We start from the raw sequence: 24,135 nt of genomic DNA, 5'->3' as shown, positions 1-24,135 counted from the left end.
ATCAGTCACGGGTTGGACTCGATGATCCCAGAGATCTTTTCCAGCCTGTTTGATTCTCTGATTCCCGGCAGCCAGAGCCCGCGGCTCAGGGCAGCAGGGGCTGCACGGGTCTAGATGGGCTTCCCACACCCCGGGGCGGCCCCGTGTGGGAACACCCGGCGCGAACCCAGCCCTGGCCGGGCTCCCAGCGAGACCTCACACCTCTCGCTGGGAATTTCCCCCTTCTGAACAGGGAAAAGATAATAATTAAATAAAAATTCAAAAGTGGGGGGGGGGGAGAGAGAGCGCGCGCGAGAGCGACACCCCCCGTCTCCATGGTAACGCCCCCACACACCTCCCGTTGCCATGGTAACGGCCAGGCCTTCCGCCGGCGGCCGGAAGCGGCGGGCGCGCGGGGCAGCAATGGCGGCGCCCTCGGCCCCGCCGGCCGCCGCCGCCCTCACGGTGCTGCTGTCGGTCGGGGCCTCCGCGCCCGGGCTGCTGCGGGGTGTCCCCGCCGCCCGCTCCGCCGCCGCGCTGCGCCCCGCAGCCCTGCAGGACGGGGAAGGTGAGCAGGGCCGCCGGCGGGCACAGCCGCTGCCTTCTTGCTCCCTCTGCCCACCGCGCTCCGCGTCTTCCCTGAATCCCAGCGGAGCCTTTGTGTCCCCTTTCTCCGGCCGTGTCCTTGTCCTGCTCTGGACTCCGTGGTACCCCCGCAGCCCCCATTTCTGTGTATTTCCTCAAGCCTGTCTCCGAGCCCGCTGCTCCCCCCGTGCCGCTTTTTTCCCGCTTTCCATGCGCTTCCCCTCGCCTGCACCGAGCCTGCTGGGCGCCCGTTCCAGTCCCTCGGCATCAGGCTGCTCTCCCCGCCTTCATCTCTGTCCTTTGACAGTCAGCCCAGTGGATAACACTACCCGGAGCTTGAGGGATTCGCGTTTCTCAGTCCCTGTGGTGTTCCCGGAATGATTTTTATCACATTTTTAATTCCGGTGTTCCAGCTTACCCCGTGCAGTGATTTCCTTTATCAGTCCGGGGCTCTGAGCTGATGGCTGGATTCCAGTGTCATTTCACATTTCTCCAGGGGTTGCACTGCATTGTTTTGTTTCTCACTGGTATTTTTCTGGCTGTGGAGCTGAGGTTGGTGGGAGGGAGGTGCAGAAGTCTGTCTCAGTCCTTGCTGTGTGCCTAGGAGAACACCTAAACAGGAGGCCTAGAAGCCCTTCTGAGGTGTGATAACCTCCAGGCATTTTTGGTGATGAAAACAGGCCTTCCAGCAGTTTAATAAGTGTTTATCTTTTTGCCAAAAACGTCAGTACTGTAACAGTTATTTTTATGTCTCTTGCCTTCTGTTCTAATGAGGCTGAAATTTACTACAGATGCTGTTGCTTTTTTCCAGGCAGCTTCCCAGGAAGCAGCAAGAGCCAGCCCATATGTTTGTGACACCCAAGATAGCACTTGTTTTCACTATCTGGTTATTTATGCCTGCTTTTAAAGGCCTCAGGTTCCTTCTCTTCTACGCCAGGATAGAAATGAAAGCTATTAATTAACCCCGGGGGCTCGCTCTCCCTCTGCTCGAGCCTGTAATTGTTCTGTAGCAACCCCAGAGCTGCCTGTGCCTGTCTGAGGTGCTGCTGTGCTCAGTTCACAGGCTGATCACCTACATCTTCATCTACGAGGACCTGATCTCGCTGGCCTGTGGCGCTGTCATCACCTGGTACTTTGCTGGCAGCTTTGAGAGGAACGTGGGCACAGCCAAGCACTGCGTCCTCACCGCCGCCTTCTCTGTGCTCTCTGCCCTGCTCTTCCTCCTCCTCCAGCCCCTCCTCTCCGGGCTGCTGGAAGTGGGAGATGCCCAGGGGTTCCTGCCCGTGGCTTTTGCCATGCTGGGCGTTTCCACCACGCGCTCCCGCATGAGGAAGACTCTGTTTTTTGGGTGCAGAGTTCCCGTGGTGCTGGTGCCGTGGCTTGGGCTCTGCGTAGCGTGGTTTGTGCCCCGCTCCTCCCTCTTGGGGAACCTCTGTGGGCTGCTGGTTGGGGAAGCCTGTATCCTTTCCGAGTGGGAAGCCCTGGGGCAGAGCGGGGTCGTGGTGGGAAGGAGGTGCTGTGGTTCTCCCCGCTGAGGTGCACTGGCTTTTCCTGGACTCTTGCTCTGCACTAAAACCTCACTGGCTTTGTATCACCATGGGGCCTAACCAGAAATGAGACTCGGGGACAGATCTGAGTTCATCAAGCATGCAGGGCAGGAAGACGGAGTTTATTTACAAAAACCCACTTTTATACATTTCCTATGAGGCCTGTGGATTGGAGGATGGAATTCCCACCTCCCCACCACATTGGTCAAGGAGGCTGTCACTCAATCTCCCCTTCTCCTTGAGAAGGAATTCATAACAAGGGCAGTGTTTACAAAACATGGTCCTGTGTTTACCTTCACGAGCGTCAGAAACTCTACATTTCTCCTTTAATATGAACGCTCAGCAAACCAGGAAAAAACCTCATGGCAACATCTTTGCTCGTGCTCATCCCGTTCTGCAGTTGTGTTTCACCCCGTGCTGCCCCTTCTCAGTGCATGCAGACAACTGGAGCTGAGGAGGGCAGTGCTCTCTGGGTAGAACTGGGAGAATTCTCCAGAGAAAGTGGTTTGTGGACAGAGGGGGCTCAGTGTGGCTGTGCCAGAAGTGAGTGTGTTTTGTCCTCTGCTCTCCTTAACAAGCTCCTGACTTCAGGTGGTCTTGGCTACTGTTTCTGCTTGGATTTTCCAGAGTCACTGGGCTCTAAGCTGGACCGGGTGTTCCCTTTCACTCTGCTGAAGAGGATACCAGGGCTGAAATACATCCCAGGGTCCTTAGCAGAGAGAAGAGCCTCTGGAAACAGCACGTAAGTACAGGAGTTCCTGTGAAACATCTTGTGGGGGACTTTGAGGTGAGAGTAGAGGCCTTCAGTCTTCTCTAAATGCTGCATTGTGCCTCTCCTGTTCACCTCGTGGGTGTCATGGGGAGCAGAGTCACCCATTGATGTTACACTGGTGACATTAGTGTGACTAATGAATTACCACGCATTAACTCAACCAGGTCTATAGTGAAAGCTAAATGGAGGTTAAAGACCTCTCCTTTTCTGCAAGGGCAGCGTGTACACCTGGGAATATTGCAGCTCTGGCTGACAGGAGAGCTAAGTTGTGTAACTCTGGCCCAGCATTAGGCAGCTGTTCCTGGCTATATGGCTCCCTGGGGCATGATCCTTATCTTTATTTGCCCCACCCCTCCTGCCAGGAATGCTGTGAAGTGAGTTGTGTCCAAACCTGCGTAGGATCAGAGCATTATAAATTAAGGATCACTCTTAAAAAAAAGTTCAGTGCAGACCTTTTGGTCTCTTTTAAGCTTTCAGCAGGTTTTCAGTGTCAAGGCAATGTTGCTTCACAGAAAAGAAACCTTGGGGCCCATAGCTGACATGCAGAAAGGGTTTTATGTTTAACACAAACCATGAGAATTCAGTTGTACTCTAAAAAGCTTGAAAATGTAGGTCAAATATTTACTTATTCTAAGGTGTCCTTTCAGCTTCACAGAGGAAAAATAGTTTTCTATTCAGGGTTAAATTCTAGGTATTGTTTAAGCCTTCAGCTGGTTGTAAAGTTTTATTTGAAGTGGAAGCATTCCCAGGTGTTTGCACTGCCCTCACCCATGGGATGCCATAAAAGCAACCCTTGCCTGCAGCAGGAGTGTCCCCCAGGTCCATCAGGAGACTCAAAACGTGTGAGTGCTTGCAGGGGAGGCCAGACAGACCCAGGATTTGTGTTCCCCCTCTCTCCTTCCTGTGCAAGAGCAGTTTTTGGGAGGAGAGGGAGCCTGGCTCTGTGCTGAGCCTGTGCCAGCACCAGTCCCATCCTGCTGTGCACAGGACCTCAGTGTCTAAACCTGCCTGCTCTGGTGAGGTGACACAGACTGTTGTGACACACAGGTATTTACATGAACATTTGACTATCAAGCAGGGTGTGGGAAGGTGTTTCTAGGATGCTTCCACTGCTGCAGCTGATTTGCATGTCTCTGTCTTAGATACAACTTCTGTAAGTGTTTCTGGAGTTTAATTTTTATTATTTTGATTCTTATTTCCAAGCAAGAGCTCTTAATAGTTTGGGATTTGCTTTCATTTTAAATTTTCATAAGATTCAGGCATTAAAGTGCTGCAAGACAGGAGATGTTTCTTTGAGGTCCAGGCAGCATGTTTGTGTCCACAAATAAAAAAAATCCAAACTCAAACCCATGCCTCAAATAATTAAAAAGAAATCTCCAAGCCTGAAAACCCTAGCACGAGCTAGCCTCTTCTTCTTGCTGAGAACTTGGCACTCATGGCTTCATGAATATTGCCTGGATTCCCAGCTCTCATCCTCCTGTTGTGCGTGGGCTGAGTAGCACTCCTGAAGTCCCAGAGGCTCAGGCCTCCAGGCTGCTTGCCTCTCTCCTGATAGGTTTTGGCAGGATGAGTCATGCCTTCTGCTGGCAAACACTTCCTAGCCCTTGCTTCTGCATGATTAATTTTATTTCTAACTCTGTTTTCTATTTCTAACTCTTTCCTCATTCCTTTTTTTTTTTCTCTATACTCTGGGCTCTTACTTGCACCAAAGGGCTTTTTGTTTTCTTGGTAAATAACACTTGGCAGCTGTAACTTCTCCTGATTAATGACTTGGCAGATGTGTCACTGACAGGGCAGGGAGGATGTGCACAGGGATCTCCAAGCACGTTGCAGTTTGGCTTTGTGTATTCCTTGCACAAAGAGCCACACTCCGTCAGTGGGTGTGGAGTCAGAGTGGGTTGGGAGTGGGAACAGCTGTCCTGGGAGTCCACTAAAGCCATTTTTTACTCAAGTGCTGCTTATAATAAGAGCTTCTGTTGAAATTAATCCCTCTGATGGATTGCAGTGACCTCTCTGAGCACTGGTCAGGAGGAAATCTGCCCCCAGGGCACTTCCAGCACTAATTAGGCAATGTCAGTTCTGAGCACAGTGTAACCTTCTGTTTTCTTCCTGCCCAGGATTAACCCTGTGCCTGGCACTTACCCCACCCAGAGCTACCACTGCCCTTCGCCCGTGGCTCTTCCTGCTCATCCCAGTGCTCAGAGCCAGGGCTTTCATCACAGCCACGCTCTGGGACCCCAAGGACCTCAGCAGGGCCATGCAGCAGGACACAGCCTCGGCTCTTCCCACTGCCAGCCCAGAGTTGCCTTTGGAGAGTGTCCTGGGCAGGCCCACACCGGAGCTTTGCCTGGACAGTGCTGCCAGCTGGGCAAAGTCCCCGTCCCCCAGCCTGTGTGCCCGCCTCAGCCACAGCAGCCTGCAGCCACGGGCCTTGTGGCTGGTGCTCAGCAAGCACCAGGGTGTGCAGCAGCCCCAGTGGCCCCTGTTTCAGCTGAATTTACCAGAGTCCAGGTGTACTGATCCTCCAGAGAGCAGCAGCACTCACACAGGGGCAGGACCACTGTGAAGGCCATTCCCCTGCTTCTGGCATAGTCTACTTGAATTATATTTCCTTTATAATTTTTTTTTTTACTTTTTGATATGGCTGGAGGATGGGAACTGTACCACCTCTGTGAACTTCTCATCCTTTTAAAGCTGCATTTAGCAGCTGCCTTTTTCCACAAGTCCACGGGAGTTTCAGTGCACCAGCTCCCAGGCCAAGGTAGGTAGGGACCTCACTGGAAAACACTGAGCAAATCTGGGCTTTAACTAAGCTGCAGCAATAAGCAATTCCCATTTACATTCCTGCCTTTTTTACAGGTGGGATGTAGCTAGAACCCAAAAGGAGAGGGAATCACAGGAGCCTTAGTTTGTAACTTAAATGGAGGAGAACAGATGTCTGTCCTACTGGTGACATGTCCACTAAGAGAGTGTCTTGAAGGGGGCTTGTTACACCAACCTGGGGCAAGAGGATAGAATACAGAATACCTTCTTCTGCCCCAAAACAAGCTCTAAAATGCTGAGGTCCTGTGTCTGCATCAATGGATTGCCTTCATTTTCTGAGGGCATTGCACCAGCTCAGCCTGTGTCACCAGCACTTGAAAAGGCAACCTCAAATGCCTGTGAAGTAGTGAGAGACTTTCCAGGAAGGAATTTTGGTCCTTTGTGGAGCAAATGTTTAGAAATCCAAGGAGCTGGGAGGGACCTTAACAATGGGGTAGAAGAATTAAGTGGAATGTAGCAGTGATGTTGAGGGTGTTCATGCTGCTCAGCTTTAGAAATCTCACCCACTAATATTAGCACAATCTCTCTCTGTTTTTTTGCAGAGCTGGTGGGCAGGTGTGTGGGAGAGGGGTGTTTTCAGCCAGGGATTTGCAATAGGATGCACTGCTTGGTTCCTGAGGCTGTAAGGAAGGAGTTTGGTCCAGCTGCTGGGATTTGAGCTTTATTCCCAGCTGTGTAGCCCACTGTACAGTGCTCAGGAGGAATCTGCTGGCTCTGTATGTGTAAATCAGCCAGGATCTCAACAATTGCCCTTGACTCCACTGGGAGTTTTGCTGTGCTCCATAAAAAAGTGCTCCATGAAGCACAAAGTGCCATTTTTGCTCTTGGAGATGTTCTTGCAGTGCCTCACCCCATCCTCAGAAATTCAACAGCCTCGGGGCTCCTCCCTGCTCTGGGTGAGCCTGGCCAGAGGCAGCTCTGGCAGCAGCACAAGTCCCTGCCTCTTTCATTTTTCCATCATCAGGGTCTGAAGAAGGCCATGTTGTCATGCAGCTGCTTTACTTCTCCAGCAGCCCCTCTGGAATGAATGCCACGGTCCCATGTGGGATGCAGGGGTTTCCTTTTGGTGGAGACCAAAGCAATGCTGAGAACTTGCACCTCAGATCAGTAAGGCACGAGTAAGAAGCTGTTCCCATGAATGTGAGCACCCCAGGCAGGGCTTTCAGCAGGAGGATGCAGCAACTTGGGAACCAGCTTGGAGTTAGGGGACAACTCTGTCTCATACCTGATTATTTCACTCCTCTGTGGGATCACAAATGGACTCGATTTCATGTTTTTCCTGCTGACAGCAATTGCATTGTTGTATTTTTAGTGTGGAGCAAGAGCAGGATAAGGAGTTTGTTTGGAATTTAAAAGCATGTTTGTAATACCAGGAAAGAAATGCTAGAGATAACATTGAAATGTTGATACTCCACTCCCATTAGTGCCTTGTGAAATCCTTGCCTGTAAACTTTAGGAATTTTATCACTGATTTTTTTTCCAGAAGGATGATGAGGATCGATAGCAATCACAAGTGTTGTGTATCTCCAAACTGTGAACTCGAAATAGAATCTGAAAGACGGACTGGTTCGTCTCTGGCTTTGTTTATAAGCGGGGGAGCTGGAGCGTGCCCCTCCGGGGATGGGTGGGGTGGGGTCGGTGGGGTGGGCGCAGCTGCCTGTCAGGGTGGTGGCCTCGGACGCGCACTGAGGACGAGCGCTGGGGACATGCGGTACTGCACGCTGGAAAAGGCTGGAAAGCGCTTGTTTTTGTGTCCAGCTCTTTATCAGTGGATCTGGTGAGAGATTCGCTGTCCCCGCAGAGCTGTCAAAGGGATGGGTGTTTCCAGGGAGGAGTTTCCTGGCCTTCCAGCGGGAGAGGAAGCCCTGGGAGATTCACCACCGGCACCGGGAGCAGCCTCAGTCCCGGCTGGTGCAAACCTCCCTCCAGGAGGGGAGGAGCAGGTACCAGCCACGAACCTTTCTGTGCTAGGACAAGACAACTGCCACAGCCTTTCAGGTGAACCCTGAGGGCAGGACATGCAGGATGAGCACAAAACCACAGTTTGATTTTTTTTCTTTCTGCTCCCAGATCTTTTGGGAGCTTCTTGGTGACCGTGGAAGATCACTTGGGCTCTTTGATTTCTACAGCTTTCATTATGTCCCCAGGAGTGTTCTGAGTCCAGCTGCACCTACTGGTCATGTGCAATGTGTTGGACCTGTCTTCAGCGCCCTTCAAATGGATGTTTTTTTGAGATTTCCTTTCTATTCCCTGCGTTTTTGAGGACATCCATTCCACAGTGAAATGCTCTGGGACAGTGGAGTCCAACAAGTCCCAGTTCCTCAGGGCTGGGACTGAATTCAGAACTCATCACCCAGGGCAGTGAAGCTGCAAGAGAGAGGAAACAGGTTGGGATGAGACATTTGCAGATGTTGTCTTAACGCTGAGAAGAGGATTTAAATTTGGAAGAGACGGAGATAAAAGTCATCAGCTCACTGGGCTTTGGCATCTGCCTAACTAAGCTCACAGTAATGTTACTCATCACACATTGCAATACCCACTCATTTCCTTGGCGGGGAGACAGAGAATTGAAGTTCCAAAAGCAGGAAAAAAAAAAAAAAAAAAAAAGGAAGACGAAAAGAAAAAAAAAAATCAATAATAGCTCAGCCTGGGATGCCTGCCCTGGGGTGGCTGCCCCTGGGAACGTGCTGTCCCTGGAGGTTTGTTGTTCTGTGCCTCTGGCTCATTCCTAGTAAAACTGCCACTTCATTCCATGCCAGGATTGGGTCTGTGCACAGGTTGTGCAGAGAGTCCAGAAAGCCCCTTGGGTTGCCCCCGTGTCCTCAGAGGGTCACTGCAGAGTGACAGTCTGGGGACAAGTCCCGGGAGCAGTGCCAGCTGTTCCCTGTCCTTGCAGTAGTGGTCCTGCCATGGGAAGGATGCTCTGGAAGTCCAAGTCCATCCCCTCTGCTCTTCAGCTCCCACCAGGGTGCAAGGGAAAAGGAGTCAGGGATGCAGGAGGAAAGCAGAACTGACTTGGACCTACATTGCTGCCCCATCCAGGAGTGAAAGGGGAACCACAGAGTGGGGACGCCTGGCAGGAGACATTGATGCTGGATTGAAAGCGGGTCTGTGTTTATTTGCTTTCCAGTCATTAATTTTTGGCCAAGCACAGCCATGCAGACATCCTGACTGGGGGCCAGGCTCCCTGTGCCAGGGCCAGGACACTGCCAAACACCACCCCCATGGCTGGCCCATGGGGTCCTGCGTTGTTTCCTGGCACTGGGAGGGTTCTGTGGCCAAAAGTTCACCCTCAAACTGTGCTGGGAACAGAGGAGAGGTGGGAGAAATAGGTACAGAGACACAGGTCTCTGTGGGCTGCAGGACTCTGCTGCTTCTCCCTGGGGGGTTTGGGCTGGGTGTGATGAGACTCCAGCCCCTTCCCTGTGGGGACAGAATGGGACAGGCTGTGCCATAATGCCTGTCCCCAGTCCGGGTGCCTGATGGGATGACCCCAGCCATAGACCTGCTCTGTCCTCAGGACCACTGGGATCTTCTACCCATGTCCATTCACCCCACGAGGCACGGTCACAGACCAGTCACCCCAGGGAGCTTCCGTGGGGTCAATCCCAAAACTGGTGAGTGGCACCAGTACTCAGGTGACCTCACACCCCTCAACCCTCTGCTCAAATGCTGTCAGGAAACAGGGTGTTCTTCAGGTTTGTGCCCCTTCCTCACAACTTTTCTGGACCCCCTGGTCCCTGCCAGGCCCAGCTCGAACTCTGGACCTTCCCTGAGTCTTTTATTGACTCTGGAGCAAGTGTCAACACAGCGATAGCGTCAGGATGGTGACTTTGGATCTGGCAGTGCGCAGCAGGCAAAGGGAGGGGACCCAGCCCGGGGTGACCCCACACAACCCCGTGGGGCTGCTCAGTGGGGTCAGGGCAAGCTGTGCCTCTGGCTTTGGCCAAGCTGGAAACAGCAGAGTTGTAACTCAGCTTACCCCACAAAAAAAAAAAAAAAAAAAAAAAAAAAAAGAGAGGAGAGCAGCGGTCCCTGCGGGACCCGGGGTCTGGAGGTCTCGGTTGCAAAATCTTCCACTGGGACTGCTGGGGATGCTTCCAGAGCTGCTTGTGCAACTTCCCGATGTGGCAGCAAGAGAAAGACCACCCCAAAACATCCGAATCATCTGAGCTGTGGTTAAATCAGGAGCATGTGCTTGGCCCGGGTGGAGCAGCCCCCTGGCTCCCACGGAGGGTGGCAGTGACTGGGTGCCAGCCTCCACCGTGGGGTCCCCTCGACTCCCCACGGGGTCCTGGTCTGGGCAATGACCTTGGGGGCAACTGGGAGTCCCAGAGCAGCACCATGGGCACCCAGGAGTGGCCACGGACAGGGATCCTGGGTCTGCGGGTCCTGGCTCAGCCCAGAGTTAGTGTCCAAAACTGACCCCCGCTCATGACCCCAGACATGACTCCACAGTGACCCAAGCCCTGCTCCCACTGTCACCCCAACTCTGACCCCACTATGACCCCAACGCTCTTCCCCATACTCATCCCCGAACTACACTGCTGACCCGAACCCTGCCTCCCCTCTAGACCCACGCCTGCCCCCCACACTGACCCCCTTCTTGCACCCACTGTGACCTCTGGCCCCCGCTCTTCTGCACCCTGACCCCACTCTTGACCGCTCCACGATTCAATTCTGGCCCACCCTGACACCCCCCCCCCCTTTACCCCCGGCCCCTCCGGGCGCTGCTGTCCCTTTAAGACCTCCGTCCCGGGGCTGTACCATGCTCCGCCGCAGAGGGGGGATCTCCACCGGCAGTCGCGCTCGCCGCCTATTGGCGGGCGGTGAGGGCGGAGCGTGTTCCCCCGCGCGTGTGCCCCGGTGGTGCGATCCGCCGTACGTGCCGGCTGCGCCGGGGCCGCGGGAGCCGCCAGCGCCAGACGGGCCGGGCCGGCGGTGGGTGCGGGGACCGGGACATGTGGCTGAGGAGGAGCGGGACTGGGGGGCCTGTGGGGCTGAGGAGGGGCTGAGCTCGGGCTGAGCTCCGCTGCCGGGATCTTCTGTGCTGGGGAGCGGCGGTCCGGCATCCCCTAGTGGGGTTGGCATGGTTGGGGGCTCTTATTATATGGGGGGGACTGGTGTGACTGGCTGCCTGTTACTGGGATGACTGGGGTCCCCTGTATGGGGGTGCTGCTGTGAGTGGCCCCACTGTTACTGGCGGGGAGGTCGATGTGAATGGACCTCTTTTTTGGGGGGCACTGGGATGACCAGAACCCCCGGTTCACTGGGAGGTCTGGTGTGAGTGGGCATCCTGCTACTGGGGGTTATTGAGATGTTTAGAGATCCTTCTTATTGGACGGGTCAGGGAGGACTGGGATGACCCCTGTTATCTGTGGAGTGTGCTGTGACCGTCCCCCTGTTATTTGGGGCGGACCGGGGTGATCAGAGCTCCCTGTTATATGGAGAGTCTGATGTGACTGGTCCCCTGTTATCTGGTAGGAATTCCATGACCAGAGCCTGTCTATTTTGGGCATGTCTGGTGTTGCTGGGCACTTTATTACTGGGGAGACTGGTGAATAATGTGTGGGGGGCTGGCATGAGTGCTCCCCTGTTATTTGGGGGGTACCCCTGTCACGCCTGTCACCCCGGGGGCTGTGGGACTGACCAGCACCCCTGGCAGGGTGGGCAGCCTGGGACTGGGGGTGATGCTGCCCTGCCTGGCTTCTACAGCACTAAAGTGTTGCTCAGACTTACCCTATCCCAGGCTGTTGCTGATTAAAAGCCTTTAACAAGCTTAATTTTCTGGCAGAACGTTATTCCCAGCATTTAATTGACACTTTTGCTGCAGGCTGGGCAGTTTCGCTGTTGCTCCATCTATTTCACTTTACGAACTGCTGGGGTGTGGGAAGGCTGTTTGCTCCTGACTCTTCCTGACGGAGTTTCTTGAAAGAGTGAAATTACTCACCCAGGGAGTGTGCCTGTCAAAGGAAATAATGGGAACCCACTCATTTTGGGAATGTTGAGGCTGGAGGGGATGAAGCTGGATGATGGTGTTGGGATATTTAGTCATCAGCGTGGAGTTGGTTCTTGGGGAGTTTTCTTAGTTGCAGGAGTAAGCACTGCTGGTACAGCTTGGAGTGTGCTTTGCTCTGCCAGTGCTTGGACCTTGGGTTAGCTTTTGGAGCATGAAAGGAAATGGGAATGTTTAGTGGAATGTGTGCAGAGAAGGGGGATCGCTGAGGCTCTCCAGTGTGAGTCTGGAAAAGTGAAATGGGTTTGTGCTTTTATAGCTCTTTTTAAAAAGTAGAAACATATATCCTGCTGAGAAGCTGGAAAAGTGCAAGGAAGGAGTCAGGTCTCTGTTTCTGAGTTGTGGAAGTGAATCAGTGATAGCGTTGGTGGGGACATCCCCTCCACAACAGAACTCTACACTTTGTGTGGGCTGTCGTGAGGAGCTACGGGGGTTTATAATTTTTTCTTCCTTAGTGGGGTGCAGTGATGCATACATCCCTTTTGCTGGATAGAAGGGAATGGGCTTCCTTCCAGTATTTCTGTAATTCTCTGAGAAATCCCGAGGAGCCGTTGCACACATGCAAAGCAGCTCACTGATTAATCTGCTGCCAATGAGGAAATCGGTGTTTTGTCTGGGAGGGCTGCTGAGCCAGACCCTTCCTGGAAAACCCAGCATTGTCTCATACAGGTTTTTCTTGGGCTGGGTGACAGCACTGGAGCAGGGTGTGCATGGCTCGGAGCGTGTCTTAGTTTTGCACGTGGATGTGATGGTGCATGAGAACTGTGTTTGCAAAACAGAGCAGGGACGATACAGAGCCACAGGAAGAAACGCCAATTGAGTGCTTTCTTTTAATCTTTGACTGTGAAAGCCTTGGAGAGTGAGGTGAAGAGTGGGCAGGAAGGAGGGCATAGTGTCACAAATCTGGCTTAACCCCCTGTTAATTAGTCCTGCTCTAATTGTGACAGGGAAGAACCTCTTGCTTGTCATTGCTTCCCAGTTGCCTCCTGTTCAGCCAGTAATTTCTGGGTTTGTGCCTTTTGCAACTTCTGTTTTGTTTCTTGCAGAGCAGCTGGAGGAGCTCGACAGAGCCACACAGCCCAAACTCTTGGAACTGTCTCAAGGGAGACTTTCCCTGCTGCTCACCACCCTCCGTGCTGGAGCTCACAGGCCCCGCCAGCTCTTGTTTGCAGACCCATAGGTGCAAGGTAACCCCTTTCTTTTGAGTGTCACAGGTTGTGGAGCATCTCTGGGTGCAGCTGGGTTTAGGGAGGGTGGTTGGCAGTGAGTGCTGGGAGTGGTGGCTTCTTTACCTACAGCAAAAGCAAGGTGTGGAATTGTCTGGCTGAAATCCCATTTGGTCTTTGCTCTCTCCTTTGCCTGTTGTGATACAACAAAGTTTGTGTTTGCTCCGTTCTGAAGGACTGGGGAAAAGGCTTCCCTGCTCAGGTCTGTGATTCTGCCATCTCCTCCCCTTGTATAACAGAAAACCACCCGCAGTTACCTCTGTGGCCACTGAACTTTGTTCTGTTTCCTGACGTCGACTCTCCTGCCTCTAAAAACACAATTTGTAGAGCTTGCATAATTTGCTTTCCCAATGTGATCATTTGATCCCAGTGATGAGATTACTTTGCGCATGCTATTGTGGAGAGTGAGTCACCAGCCCTGCAGTGACAGGTGCACCTCTGCCAAGATTGCTTTTTTATAGGCTTTGAAATTTCATAGGTCAGAACAATAATTACAGGCTGCTGGTTATCTCCTGCTGTTTATCCCTAAGTGATCATTCAAAATTAATTTCATGCTGTTATCACCCATGGAATCCAGAGAGACCAGGAGCTATTTCTGGTGGCTTCTGGAGAGCCACAAGTCCAAAGAGTGGCTGAGTTTGACCCACGGTGGCAGATTGTTGTAGTATTTTTGCTTAGTAATCAGCCACATCTGTGGCTGCAGTCACTCCTTTGCAAAGAATGGAGGTACTGATATATTTACCTTCCTTTCTTGTTATGTGGAGTAGATGGTGAGGTTTGGAGTTAGAGATGGGGTTGGATTTTTCCCCTGGGTAAAATCCAGCTCTGGCAGTGCATGGGGAAGTCTGCTGGGAAGGTTTAGCAACCAGCCTGGGGAGTTGGTAGTCCTGGCATTGTGGTGCTGGCAAGTACACTGGATCCTGCTGCGTGGTTGTTTGTGAAACACATCAACTGACTCTCTTTCACGGGTCATTGCTGCATCTCCTCTCTAACTCCAAGCTTTGGAGGAGCAAGTTGATAAAATACCTGCAAGGATTGTGCAAGTCCTGGTTGTGTAACAGGACTCAGTGCATAACTGCTGGAGGTAAGAGGAGTAGCTCCTGTTAGGAAGGAACAAAAAACCCCTGTGTCAAGTGTCTTCTCTTTGTGTTGATTGTGCTGGGGAGTTGGAGAGCTGTGGTTTTTGCAGCTTGGGACCAGCCTTTCAGCCTGTGACCCCTGAGCTGGCTGATGTCGTGTGGCCTGTGTTGTGTTTTGGGTATGGAATTGATGTTCTGAGGTCTGCTGTGGCTGTGTGTGATTGCAAGGGGCTGGGCTGAGGAGTGCTCTGTGTTTCCCAAGTCATTTCAAAGAGGTGAAGTCCAGGTCAGATTGCTGACCCATGGCAGGCAGGGAGGTTTTGCAGGGTGATTGCACACCCTCCTGACAGGGCAGCCAGAGCAGGACAGCTCTGCTGCTGAGTCTCCAAGAGATGCAAGGATCATGCAGTGACACCTCCATCCCCTATAGCAACGTAGGAGATGGGCTTGTAACATCTGAAAAGCTCTTGTGTTCTCAGAGGAAGCTGGGCTTACACATATAAAATGTCCTGGCTCCTTACAAACTGTGCTTGGTTCTCTTGAAATAAATAAATCAATCCCCAAAACACACAGTTCCCATCAAAAGTCATGACAATTCTGAAAGCTTTGCAAGATCTGTTTAACCCTGTCGCTCTGGTGCTCCTTCAGCTGTTGGTTTCAAAGGAAACTTCTCAAAAGAGAGCATTGGAGGGTTTTGCTGTTCAAACTTTTCCTGGTGGAAGAGGTCAAAGTCTCTGGCTACTGACCCCATCCACAGGGCTCCTTTCCCAGTGCTGGCTGAAGGCAAAGCCACAGCCTGTCACACCAACCCTCCAGAAACTCAGGCACAGGGTGAACAAACAGCCTGTGGGGAGGAGAGGAACTTCCAGCTGTGGCTGTGGCAGCACAGAGTACAGCACTAGCAGAAGAGGCTGCTGAAAAAACATCATTTTCCCTCTTGATCTTAGAAAAACATCTTCAGCAGGACCTGAACCATGCAAAGTCCATGCCTGGATGGGTTACTCCTGAGGTTTTGCAGCCCTCTGGGCAGTTGTTTGCCTGAGAGGTGCCCATGGAGTTGGCAATAGGGTGGTTCAAAACCTGCAGACTTGTCCCTGCTCATGGATATTGGTGCTGGCGAGACCCCTGTTCCTCTTCCAAGCAATTCCTGCAGCGTGGTGCTCTGGATTTGTCCCTGCTGGGAGGGGGGGCTGGAGAACAGTGTTGGTTCACAGGGGGTCAGTTACCTGCCGTTCCCAGGTTTTGTTTATCCTGTAACCCTGAACTCCTGTTTTTCTGTGCTGGCTCACATTAATCTGTGAAGGAAGGTGTCCAAGTGCCTAAGCTGGGGAGATCCCCATATTTAAAGGTTCAGAGTCAGGCCTTTATCTGGTGAAAGGAAGTGTGCAAGTTCAGTAATTCTAGCTTGCTTTAAGGCAGCTTGGCAAGCCTGAATTCATTTTTGTGTTGGGTAATGCCTTAAATCCTTTGGTTCAATGCATTGGGCTGTCTGCACAGCCCCACCTGAGCCTACCCATAGTATGGATTTCCTTGCTGCCTCAGTAAAACAGTTCTTGTTCTCTTCCTTGCTTTTGCAGCTGCTCTGCTGTCCTTGAGTAAGACCCAGGGGCCAGAAAACATGCAAGTGTGACACAGTGGAAGCTCAAATATGCAGTATTTCAAGATCCAGACTGACTGATGCACACTCTGTATCTGTCCTGTGCCTAAAATAGAAGTTTTGCTGATGTCTGAGCCGGTGTGTCAGGGTCTGGGTAGAAGAGACCTTTCACAATGAGGGTAGCTTTTGTTCCACAGGAAAAACCTAACAGCTTTTGTGTTCCTTTCCTTGCTTGAAGTGCTGCTGCAGCCAACTCCTCAGTTTGAATTGGGATTTCTGAGCTGGTGGAAGTGTGCAGAAGCACTTCCCCGGATTTGTGTGAGGCTTTGCTACTTTCTATCCTTCTTTATTGAGCTGATTACTGGGATGGTGAGGGAAATATGTGGGAAGAAAGTGATAGGGAAGCTCTAGGTGTAGCCATCCTTCACATCAGGACATGTGGTCCAACGGAGGCTGAAGGGGCAAGGAAAGCTGTGAGGATTCTCACTGTGCCTTCCTTCCCCACGAGCCCAGGGAATCACCTGTGTGATGATTCCCACCCAAAGCAGGGAGCCTGTGCAGAGCAGGCCAGACAGGGCCACTTGTCTGGCCAGATCAGCATCCTCTTGTTGATGGGAAATGCAATCTCCATGTGGCAGAGCTGTGGAGAAAAGGCTGATCCAAGGCAATTGTTAAATAACCTGGATCTCAGCGCCTGCTTCCGTGAACTGCTTTTGTTTTGAAAAGGCCAACTTTTCCTGCCAGGTCTCCTTTTACTAAAAGGGAAGTAAAAAGAGCTTATTTGAGGCTAGCACAGGCTGATGTAAACAGAATTTCTTAGTCTAATTGGTTGCGTTTCTAAGAGGAATAAGAGAAGATCTGGTTTTGCCCCGAGGGTCTCCTGGCCCAATATCACACAGCATGCAGGAAGTCTTGGCTGCAGTGGGGTTCAGAGGAGACCAGGCACAGGATGCTGGGCAGGAATGCCACCTCCACCACAGCCCTGCTCTCTCTGCTGCTGCTGCCTCTCCTCCTTCCTCCTGGGCTTGTGTCTGTGGGCTCCTCTTCCTGACAGCCCTCAGTGCCCTGCCTGATGTCATTAGTGGGTGAAAGAAGAAAGCCCTTGGCTGGTCACAAGACTGCATTCCTGTTTGTGGGCAAGTGTCATCCTTCTCCTGACTGCTGCTGCTGTGAGGAGTGATGGGGTCTCAGTGAAACTTCCTTTTGCTGCTGCCGTCTCTGTGAGGTCTCCACAAACTTTGCACACCTGTGAGAGGGCTGTGCAGTGGTTTTCATTTTTCCTCCCAGATGTTTCATCTGTTTAATTTCTGTTTACAATCTTCCTGTTTTGCCGTTGTGTCTAAAGCTCAGGCTGCAGGTCAGTGCTGTACAAAGAATTGGAGTTTTCATTTGGTTTGGTTGCATATTGTTTATGTGTCTGTTCTAAGGTTGAATTTTGGGGCTGTGCCATGATGCTGGTGGAAAAAATTGGTCTCTGATTTAAAATTGGGCTTTTTAAAGGCTTCTTTTCAAGGCTGATCATGCCCCTAATCTGTGTTATGCCATGGTCAGCACGAGAGAAAGGGGTAAACAAGGTGGGAAGGGAAGTCTGGTCACACACACCTGCCTCTGCCTTGGGAATTCAGGATGGTCCTTCCTGGCTGGAAGGAGAGGTCTGGCAGACCTGGTGGCAATGGTGACATCCCCAGCCAAGCAGAGCTCCCAACACTGGAAATTGTGACAGCTGCACTTCCTGTCTGCTCCCTAACTCGGTGCCTGTGCTGAGTCAGGGACACGAGGGTCATTGTCACGTGGCTGCACGAGTGCTCTCTCTACCAGCAGTGCCCCCTTGTCCCCTGCCCTGTGTGGCTGTGCAGGGCTTTCACGGGGAGCCTGAACTGCAGAAGGTCGATCTGAGTGAGCTTTTTGAGTGTGTGTTGCTGTTATATTTGCTGTTAGACTTGCATGGGTTCCTGTTTATGAAGAGAGCAGTTCTCTGGTGAGTGTTGCTGGATGGGTTGGGTGGGCTGCTGGAGAGGGAACGGCTGCTCCAGAGCTCGAGTTGGCTCCGTGATGGTGTTGAGAGAAATGAGGGGCTCTCGTTGCTGCAGGGGTGGTTTGGCTCTCCCTGCTGGTGTTCAGCTGAGACAGCCTGGACCTTGCTGTGGGCTGGGAAGGCTTCTCTGCCTGCACCCTGCTGAGCTCCCTTTGAATGGAGCCTGGCACCCGTGCCAGTGTCGGGCAGAGGGTGACTGGTGGCATTGCACGTTGGTCACGCAATTCCTCTTCGGCTCTGTCACCGCTGAGTCTTTTCCTGCACATGTTACAGGACAGAGGTTCTACCTGCAGCTCCTGTGCTTATCTGCAGGTGTCCAAAGGTGCTGATGCTTGGGAAAACTCTGGGTGTTTTGATAGCTCAGGGACAGCTCTGGGGGATGCAGCCCCTGTGCCAGCCGTGCCAGGGCAGGCAGTGTCTGCAGGGTGTGTGGGCATTGTGGAGATCCCTCTCCGGTGTGTTGGGCTGGAATCAGGGGCTCCTTGGTGCTCCAGCTGGTGCTGGGGATCGATTATCAGAGGTTGGAGCAGTGAGCAGCCTTGGGCTGTGCTGGCTCAGCAGTTCTCCTTCTCCTTCCCCTCTTGGCGAGGCTGACGCTGCAGGTCAGGGTGTGCTGATGGTGGCACAGGGCAGAGTCAAGCACAGAACTTGGTCACTCATTTTTGGGGCAAGAGTCACAGGCTGCAGTCCTGGTCTGGAACTGGGAAGTCCAACTGAGGTACTTGAAACCCATCACAGATATTACATTCAAAAAAAGGCTATTTCAGTCTCAATAGAGACAGCTTTCTGTCCGCATTGCCAATTCAGCCTCAGAGCCTTTGGTCACTAGGAGATGCCACAATGTGACTTCCAGAAGGGGAAACCTCCCAGCCACGTTTTGTGATTATGGTGCTGTGTCCCAGGTTGCTTTTAGGGGTGTCTGATGCACCATCTCCTGCTGCAAGGAGGGAGAATAAATCTATTCAGATTGCCGACCACTTGGCCTTCATCACTCCTGCCTTGTTTGTTGTAATACTGTTTCTGTATATATTTAAGTATTTTTAACTCTGTGACCTTATAGCATGTTCAGTCTGTATGGAAATCGTGGAGAATTTGAGGATGCCTGGCACTGAGAGTGGTTCCAGTCCTTTTTTTTCCAAAGTGTGCATGAGAATGAGGAATATATTTCATTTAATATGAGGATGAGGTACATCTGTTTGCCAGCACAGAGATGTGCAGAGAAGGTCCCTGATGATTTGAATTATTGTGAGCTGCCATGTATCAAGCATATCCTCACATTCAGGGGCTGAAAAGCTGTGCTAAAACACAGCACTGCTTGATTGCAATCTTTCAAAGTGTTGTGACTTTTCTGTGTGATGGAAATGCTCACATCTTGCTGAGATTGATGGCTGTGCTGTGTGCACACACAGGGATCCAGGAACTGGAGCCACCATTAAAAAAAGCCCCAGGGATATGGACACCTCGATTGAAGATACAATAAACACTGGATAAAATGACCCTCGAAACTGTTGTCAGGGAAAGTTTTACTTCTGCATCATAAATTTCCTTTTCCTTTTAAAAACCTAGTTTGATTCTATCAAGGCCCTTCCAGAGACTGCAGGATTCCTAGGATAGCTAAATTTCAAGACTGAGATTTCTTTTCACTGGAAGTTAATAAAGGACATGTGTTTGAAAATGAGATGCTGTGAACTTCTGGAAAATAGTTGTTACAGCCAGCTAGGTGAGACTGATACAAATTGAGGAATAATCTTCCTGTGCTGAGTGAAGTGAGTTCAATAGTTCCTGAGTTATGACAACCCTTTAAAAAAGAGAAATGAGGCCTCATTTCACATCCTTTGCCTTTCTCTTGCTATAGCTGAGTAAACCTTTTCCTGAGGGTAGGGGTGGTGAAGGGAATGCAAAAAGAAGAATCTGTAGCTTGGTTATAAGGCTTGAATAACCAAACATCCAGGACCAGAGGGAGCCCAGCATTAAAATTAAAGCAGCTCTTGTGCTTTGTTCCATCACTAGGCCATGCCCACGTTTCCTCCCAGGGTTAGAGCTCAGTGTGGAACCTTTGTGCTGTGGAGGTTGTGAATGAAGAGAGGAGAGCAAAGCAGGCTCTGCTCCATGCGCCAGAGCCATGAACCTCCCGGAATGTTCCCTTCCCTGGCTGTGGGCAGTGAGTGGGTGGCCTGGCTGCAGCTGCAGGGTTCCCCTTTGAAGCCATGGAGAGCTGCAGCGTGGTCAAGGCAAGGAGATAGCACAGCTTCCACCCCCACATGCACCCAGGCAGCGTTCCTGGGAGAGCAGACCACCTCTGGAGGCTTGAGAAAGCCAAACCTCTGCCCTGGGAGCTGCAGCTCTGCTGCTTTGAGCACAGGGATGAGTTTTGGCTGGAGACAACACCCTCACCTGGCTCAGGAGAGCACAGGCTCGTTCTTTTCTCACCCAGGGCAGCCCATGAATATCCATGTCTGAGCTCTCTGGAGCTGGGAATTGCTGCAGGCCGGGTGCTGCTCACCACAGGCGTGTCTGGTTTGGAACTCTCCTCCACCTGCAGTTGGTGACAAGGCAGGCTGCTGTCCCCTGTTGCAAGGAGCCTTTCCCAGGGCTCAGCTGCTGCTGGGTTTGGTGCTCAGAAGGGAAAGAGCTGCAGCTCCTTCCCCAAACCAGCTCAGCTTGCTCTCCATCAGCCTTGTTTTTATTTGTGGCTCCCTCTGAGCAAAGGTTTGTCATTGCCTTATGTGCCTTGAGATTTTCAGGGAAAGTGAGTTAAAGACAGGCTGTTCTGAGGATAATTATCCTGACATGGCCATCACTGCCCTGTATGAGGGGAATTGTCCACCCTTGTGTAATTTGGGCAATAAAGCTGCTACTGAAAAAACTGACCCACCTTAGAAAGTTCCCTTATATTTACTCATACCTGTGATTCCTCCATCTCTCTGCAGAGTTGGGCTGTGCTGTGCACAGGCAGCAGTTGAGGCTCCCCAGGAGTCATGGACCACTGCCCTCAGGGCTTTTTTGCCCTGAGATGTAACAGGCAATTCAAGTGATAAGTGAGATGGCAAGAACCAAAACCCCAAAACTCTGTAAAATGAAGTGTTACCTGGCAGGTTTTGGCTGAGATTGGCTGAAATTCCTATGGGTTGGTGACAGAGGGGAAGAGGAGAAGAGCTTATAATTAAAATTTCTGAGCTTTCATCAGGAATAAAAGCAATAAACCAGCAACATTCTTCCCCCACCAGCACATTCCCCTGGTGCTGGTTGCCAGACCCACTCCTTGGTGGTTTACTGAAACCAGATAAGGAGGAGGAGAGGGATCCTCCTGGGAGCTTTGCCTTTTTGGCAACTAAGCCCCAGTTGTGGAGGCTTTAACTCACAGTTTAGTCTACAGTTGTACAGAAGTAACATCCAGCTCTTGCTTGGCTCCAAGATCTGGTGATGGAAAGCCTGTTTGCAAGGAGGGAGGACAGGGTGACCTGTCTGATGGAGAGGAATGTGCAATTTGCTTGTCTGCAGTCACATCACTCCTGCTTTTCTTCCAACACCCTGCCTTGGTGTCTTCTGTGGAAACCTAATGGGAAGCTTTGCAGTGGTGTTTAAGTGCCCTTTGTAATGCAGTTACTTGCCAAATTCCCCACCAAATGAAGCTTCTTATGGGTTGAACACTCATTGGGTTGCCAGAGTACCCACCCAGGGTCACTGCCATGTGGCTGTGGACTTCTCCCTGCTCCACAGGGTGCTTTTATAGCTGGTGCCCTGTGGCACGGGGCTGTGTGTTGTCTGGAGCTGCACTTCCCTTGTGGGGGTAACAACAAGGGGTTGATCTTTGCTGAAGGTTGTACCTGGTTTCTCCCTCATTAGTGTTCCCTAAGCATCACCTTTCCTTTTCTTCCCATCTCCTGAATTATTAGCATAGCCTTGAACTTCAGTCACTTTTATTTCTCAGCCATGGCACGTACCCTTTCCCTCCTGTGGCACACCACGGCTCTGAGTCACTTTTCTGGGTGCAAGTTCAAATGTCCATGGTCTTCCGGGTTGGCAGGATGCCCAAGTACAAGGAGAGAGTCACTTTGCCCTTCCAAATCAAGTTTTGAGTTAATTATCTGTTTACTTGGACAGAGTGTGTCCTTGCATGTAGGGAAGATAATCTTGCCATCTGGATTAGGGTCGGAGGAGTTCAGAGCTTTGGCACAGCAGAGGGAGGGAGGGATGGGTGGCTCCCCAGGGGAAGGACAGGGGCCATAGGGCAGCTTGGGCATTTAAGGGCTGGCTGTTCACCCTTGTGCCACCACAGACTCTGGGTATGGTTGTGGGGAAGGCCCAAATCACCTGAACTCTGCCTTGGTAAGTGGACAGGAGTAATTCAAGGAGATGGGGTTAAACTGGGGGAGGTCATGGAGGGGATCCTGGAAGCCAGAGGCCCAGGAAGAGGTGGATAGTAAATCCAATCTGCAGTGGAGTAAATGAGAAGTATTCCTAATTTGTGTTGTAACAACCTGTTGTGGGGATGCTCATGGGAGCTGTTGGCACAGTCCTACTCTGTGGTTTATCAGCACAGCAGTGGGGCCAGGGCATCTTGTCACCTTGTGGGAAGGAGGGAGAAAGCCCCAGATCTGTGTGGTGACTGGAAGAGTGGAGTCATCCTCCAGGACACCCCAGGGGCTCTGTGGTGAGGGCTTTAGTAAAGGCTGGCCAGGAGTCCCTGTTGAATGTTGCTGGGGTGTCAGTAGGAGCCTGGTTTGGCTCCTTGGCTGGAGTGTGGGGCTGCTCTGATGCTGCTGGCAGAGGGAGAGCAGAAATACTTCAGTTGGATCAGCATGGATCCAAGAGGAAGGGAAAAGCTTGGTGCGACACCTTGGGGCACAGAAGAGCCTTGCAGAGCTGTGATGCAAGGCCTCTATCCAAAGAGTTGTTGGGCAGCCTTGTGCTCCTAAGACTAAATGTAAAGCAAAAAGCATTTTCTGGATGTCCTTTAATGCTGTCCCGTGTGGCTGCTGATGCTCATTGTTTTTCCTTGCTCACAGTGCCTCTGACTGCCATGGGGGAGCCCAGCATGGACCCAGCTGCCGACAGCATTGCCCAGCAGGACTCTCTCTTCAGCATGATGGACGTGTTCCTCATCTCCCTCATCACTGGACTTTTTACCTACTGGTTCTTCTTCCGCAAGAAAAAGGAGGAAGTGCCTGACCTCCCCAAAATGCAGGTGCAGACAGTGTAAGTAACAATTCCCAGCCTGCGTGGCACCAGTGGGGCTTTTCTGTCTTGCTTGTGGTGGGTTCTGGGAGGCTCAGCTGGACTGTGGGAGGTCGGTGAGGGGGCGTTTCTCTGCTGTGTGTTCTGCTCACAATGCAGAGATTCCGGTGGAAGAGCCAGGCTGCAGTTCTGCCTTACCCCACCGTGTGGCCCAGATTGGGAATTGGCCTTTCAAGAGCAAGGCAGGAAAGCCTCTGGCTGTACTTCAGAACTCTTAAGCATTTAATTATCGGTGTTTTCTGATAGAAGTCACATTTAGGTAAATCTGGAGATAGGTGGACTTGCTCCTAAACAGGTTTCCTGTTGGAGATTTTATCTACTCTTAGCTATGAAGGAAAGGAATAGTCTTGGAAAGCTGGCAGATAGTTCCTGGGATGAGCTGCTTGGCAGCTCCTGTAAGACTAGATTGGCTTTTGATGCTAAGCTACCACAGCAGTGGGAGACTGGATTGGGAGAGGGAGAGCTTTGTTCCACCCTGTCTTCTGCAAAGGGCTTGGGACCAGGGACGAGCCTCACAGGTGGAGATCTGGGTGCATTTCATTCCTTTCATCTGTCACATTCCAAACTCAATATCAGTTTTCTGCTGGACTTTTTTGCTCATTCTTTGTTTCTGGTGTTGCAGGAAGTATTTTCTGGCTGGGAGGGTTTTAAAGGGCAGCAGAGTCCCTGGCAGTGGTCCCTTGTGCAGATGGGTGCACACATGGCTGGCAGCAGCCCAGCTGCCCGTGCCTGCCCATCCTTACTTTGGGAATGTGTTCTGTTGGATTGCTGGGATGCTTTCCCTCCATGCCTGCCAGCCAGGGCTGTGTGTGTCAGTGCACGTGGTCTCCTCTGGAGATTGTAAGAATGGCTGTGCTGCAGTGAGAGCTGAGCTGGCTGGGGAAAGGGCATCTATCCACCTGAAACTGGATCCTGGCATGGCACAGCCTGGGCTCCCGTGCTCCCCGTCCTTGTGACTGATCCACCTACAGCCCATCATGTGCAGCTCTTCCAGAGGCTGTGGTGACCTTGCAGAGAAGCTTTGACTTCTGGTTGTGTGTTACCACCTTGTTCTGCTGCACATGGGCTTCCATCCCAGCCTGGCTGCAGGCCCTGGCTCTGAGCTGCCTCACAGGCACTTTGTTTCCTCTGTGGGGTCTGTGCTGCCCTCTCTGTCCCTGAGAGGGACAGCTGGAGGGAGCAACTGCTCCTGATGGGAGATGTGGAACAGCAGCACCTCCTGGTGCTGATAACCAGAG

The 24,135-nt window shown here is 51.8% G+C and overlaps 2 protein-coding genes across 4 annotated transcripts in view; both read left to right on the top strand.

The window, feature by feature from the left end:
* The first annotated feature begins 352 nt into the window (after positions 1–352).
* RHBDD2 (rhomboid domain containing 2) lies at positions 353–7,269 on the top strand. Its single transcript, XM_063402496.1, has 4 exons — positions 353–547; positions 1,621–2,022; positions 2,703–2,853; positions 5,001–7,269. The coding sequence occupies exons 1-4, from the start codon at positions 403–405 to the stop codon at positions 5,401–5,403; spliced, it is 1,101 nt and encodes a 366-aa protein (XP_063258566.1). The 5' UTR covers positions 353–402; the 3' UTR covers positions 5,404–7,269.
* A 3,252-nt stretch (positions 7,270–10,521) lies between these two features.
* LOC134553133 (NADPH--cytochrome P450 reductase) overlaps positions 10,522–24,135 on the top strand; it is a 28,483-nt gene continuing 14,869 nt past the window's right edge. The window contains exons 1-3 of one of the 3 annotated variants that reach the window (XM_063402488.1): positions 10,522–10,647; positions 12,774–12,909; positions 22,669–22,858. In XM_063402488.1, coding sequence (XP_063258558.1) covers positions 22,683–22,858 — 176 coding nt within the window. In that variant the 5' untranslated portion in view covers positions 10,522–10,647; positions 12,774–12,909; positions 22,669–22,682. Of the gene's footprint in view, positions 10,648–12,768; positions 12,910–21,968; positions 21,989–22,668; positions 22,859–24,135 lie in introns of those variants that run through there. The other 2 variants (XM_063402489.1, XM_063402490.1) reach the window with 2 other exon arrangements.

Source organism: Prinia subflava, chromosome 8, assembly GCF_021018805.1.
Source record: "Prinia subflava isolate CZ2003 ecotype Zambia chromosome 8, Cam_Psub_1.2, whole genome shotgun sequence".
Lineage (NCBI taxonomy): Eukaryota > Metazoa > Chordata > Aves > Passeriformes > Cisticolidae > Prinia > Prinia subflava.
This window is presented reverse-complemented; position numbering and strand designations above follow the sequence as displayed.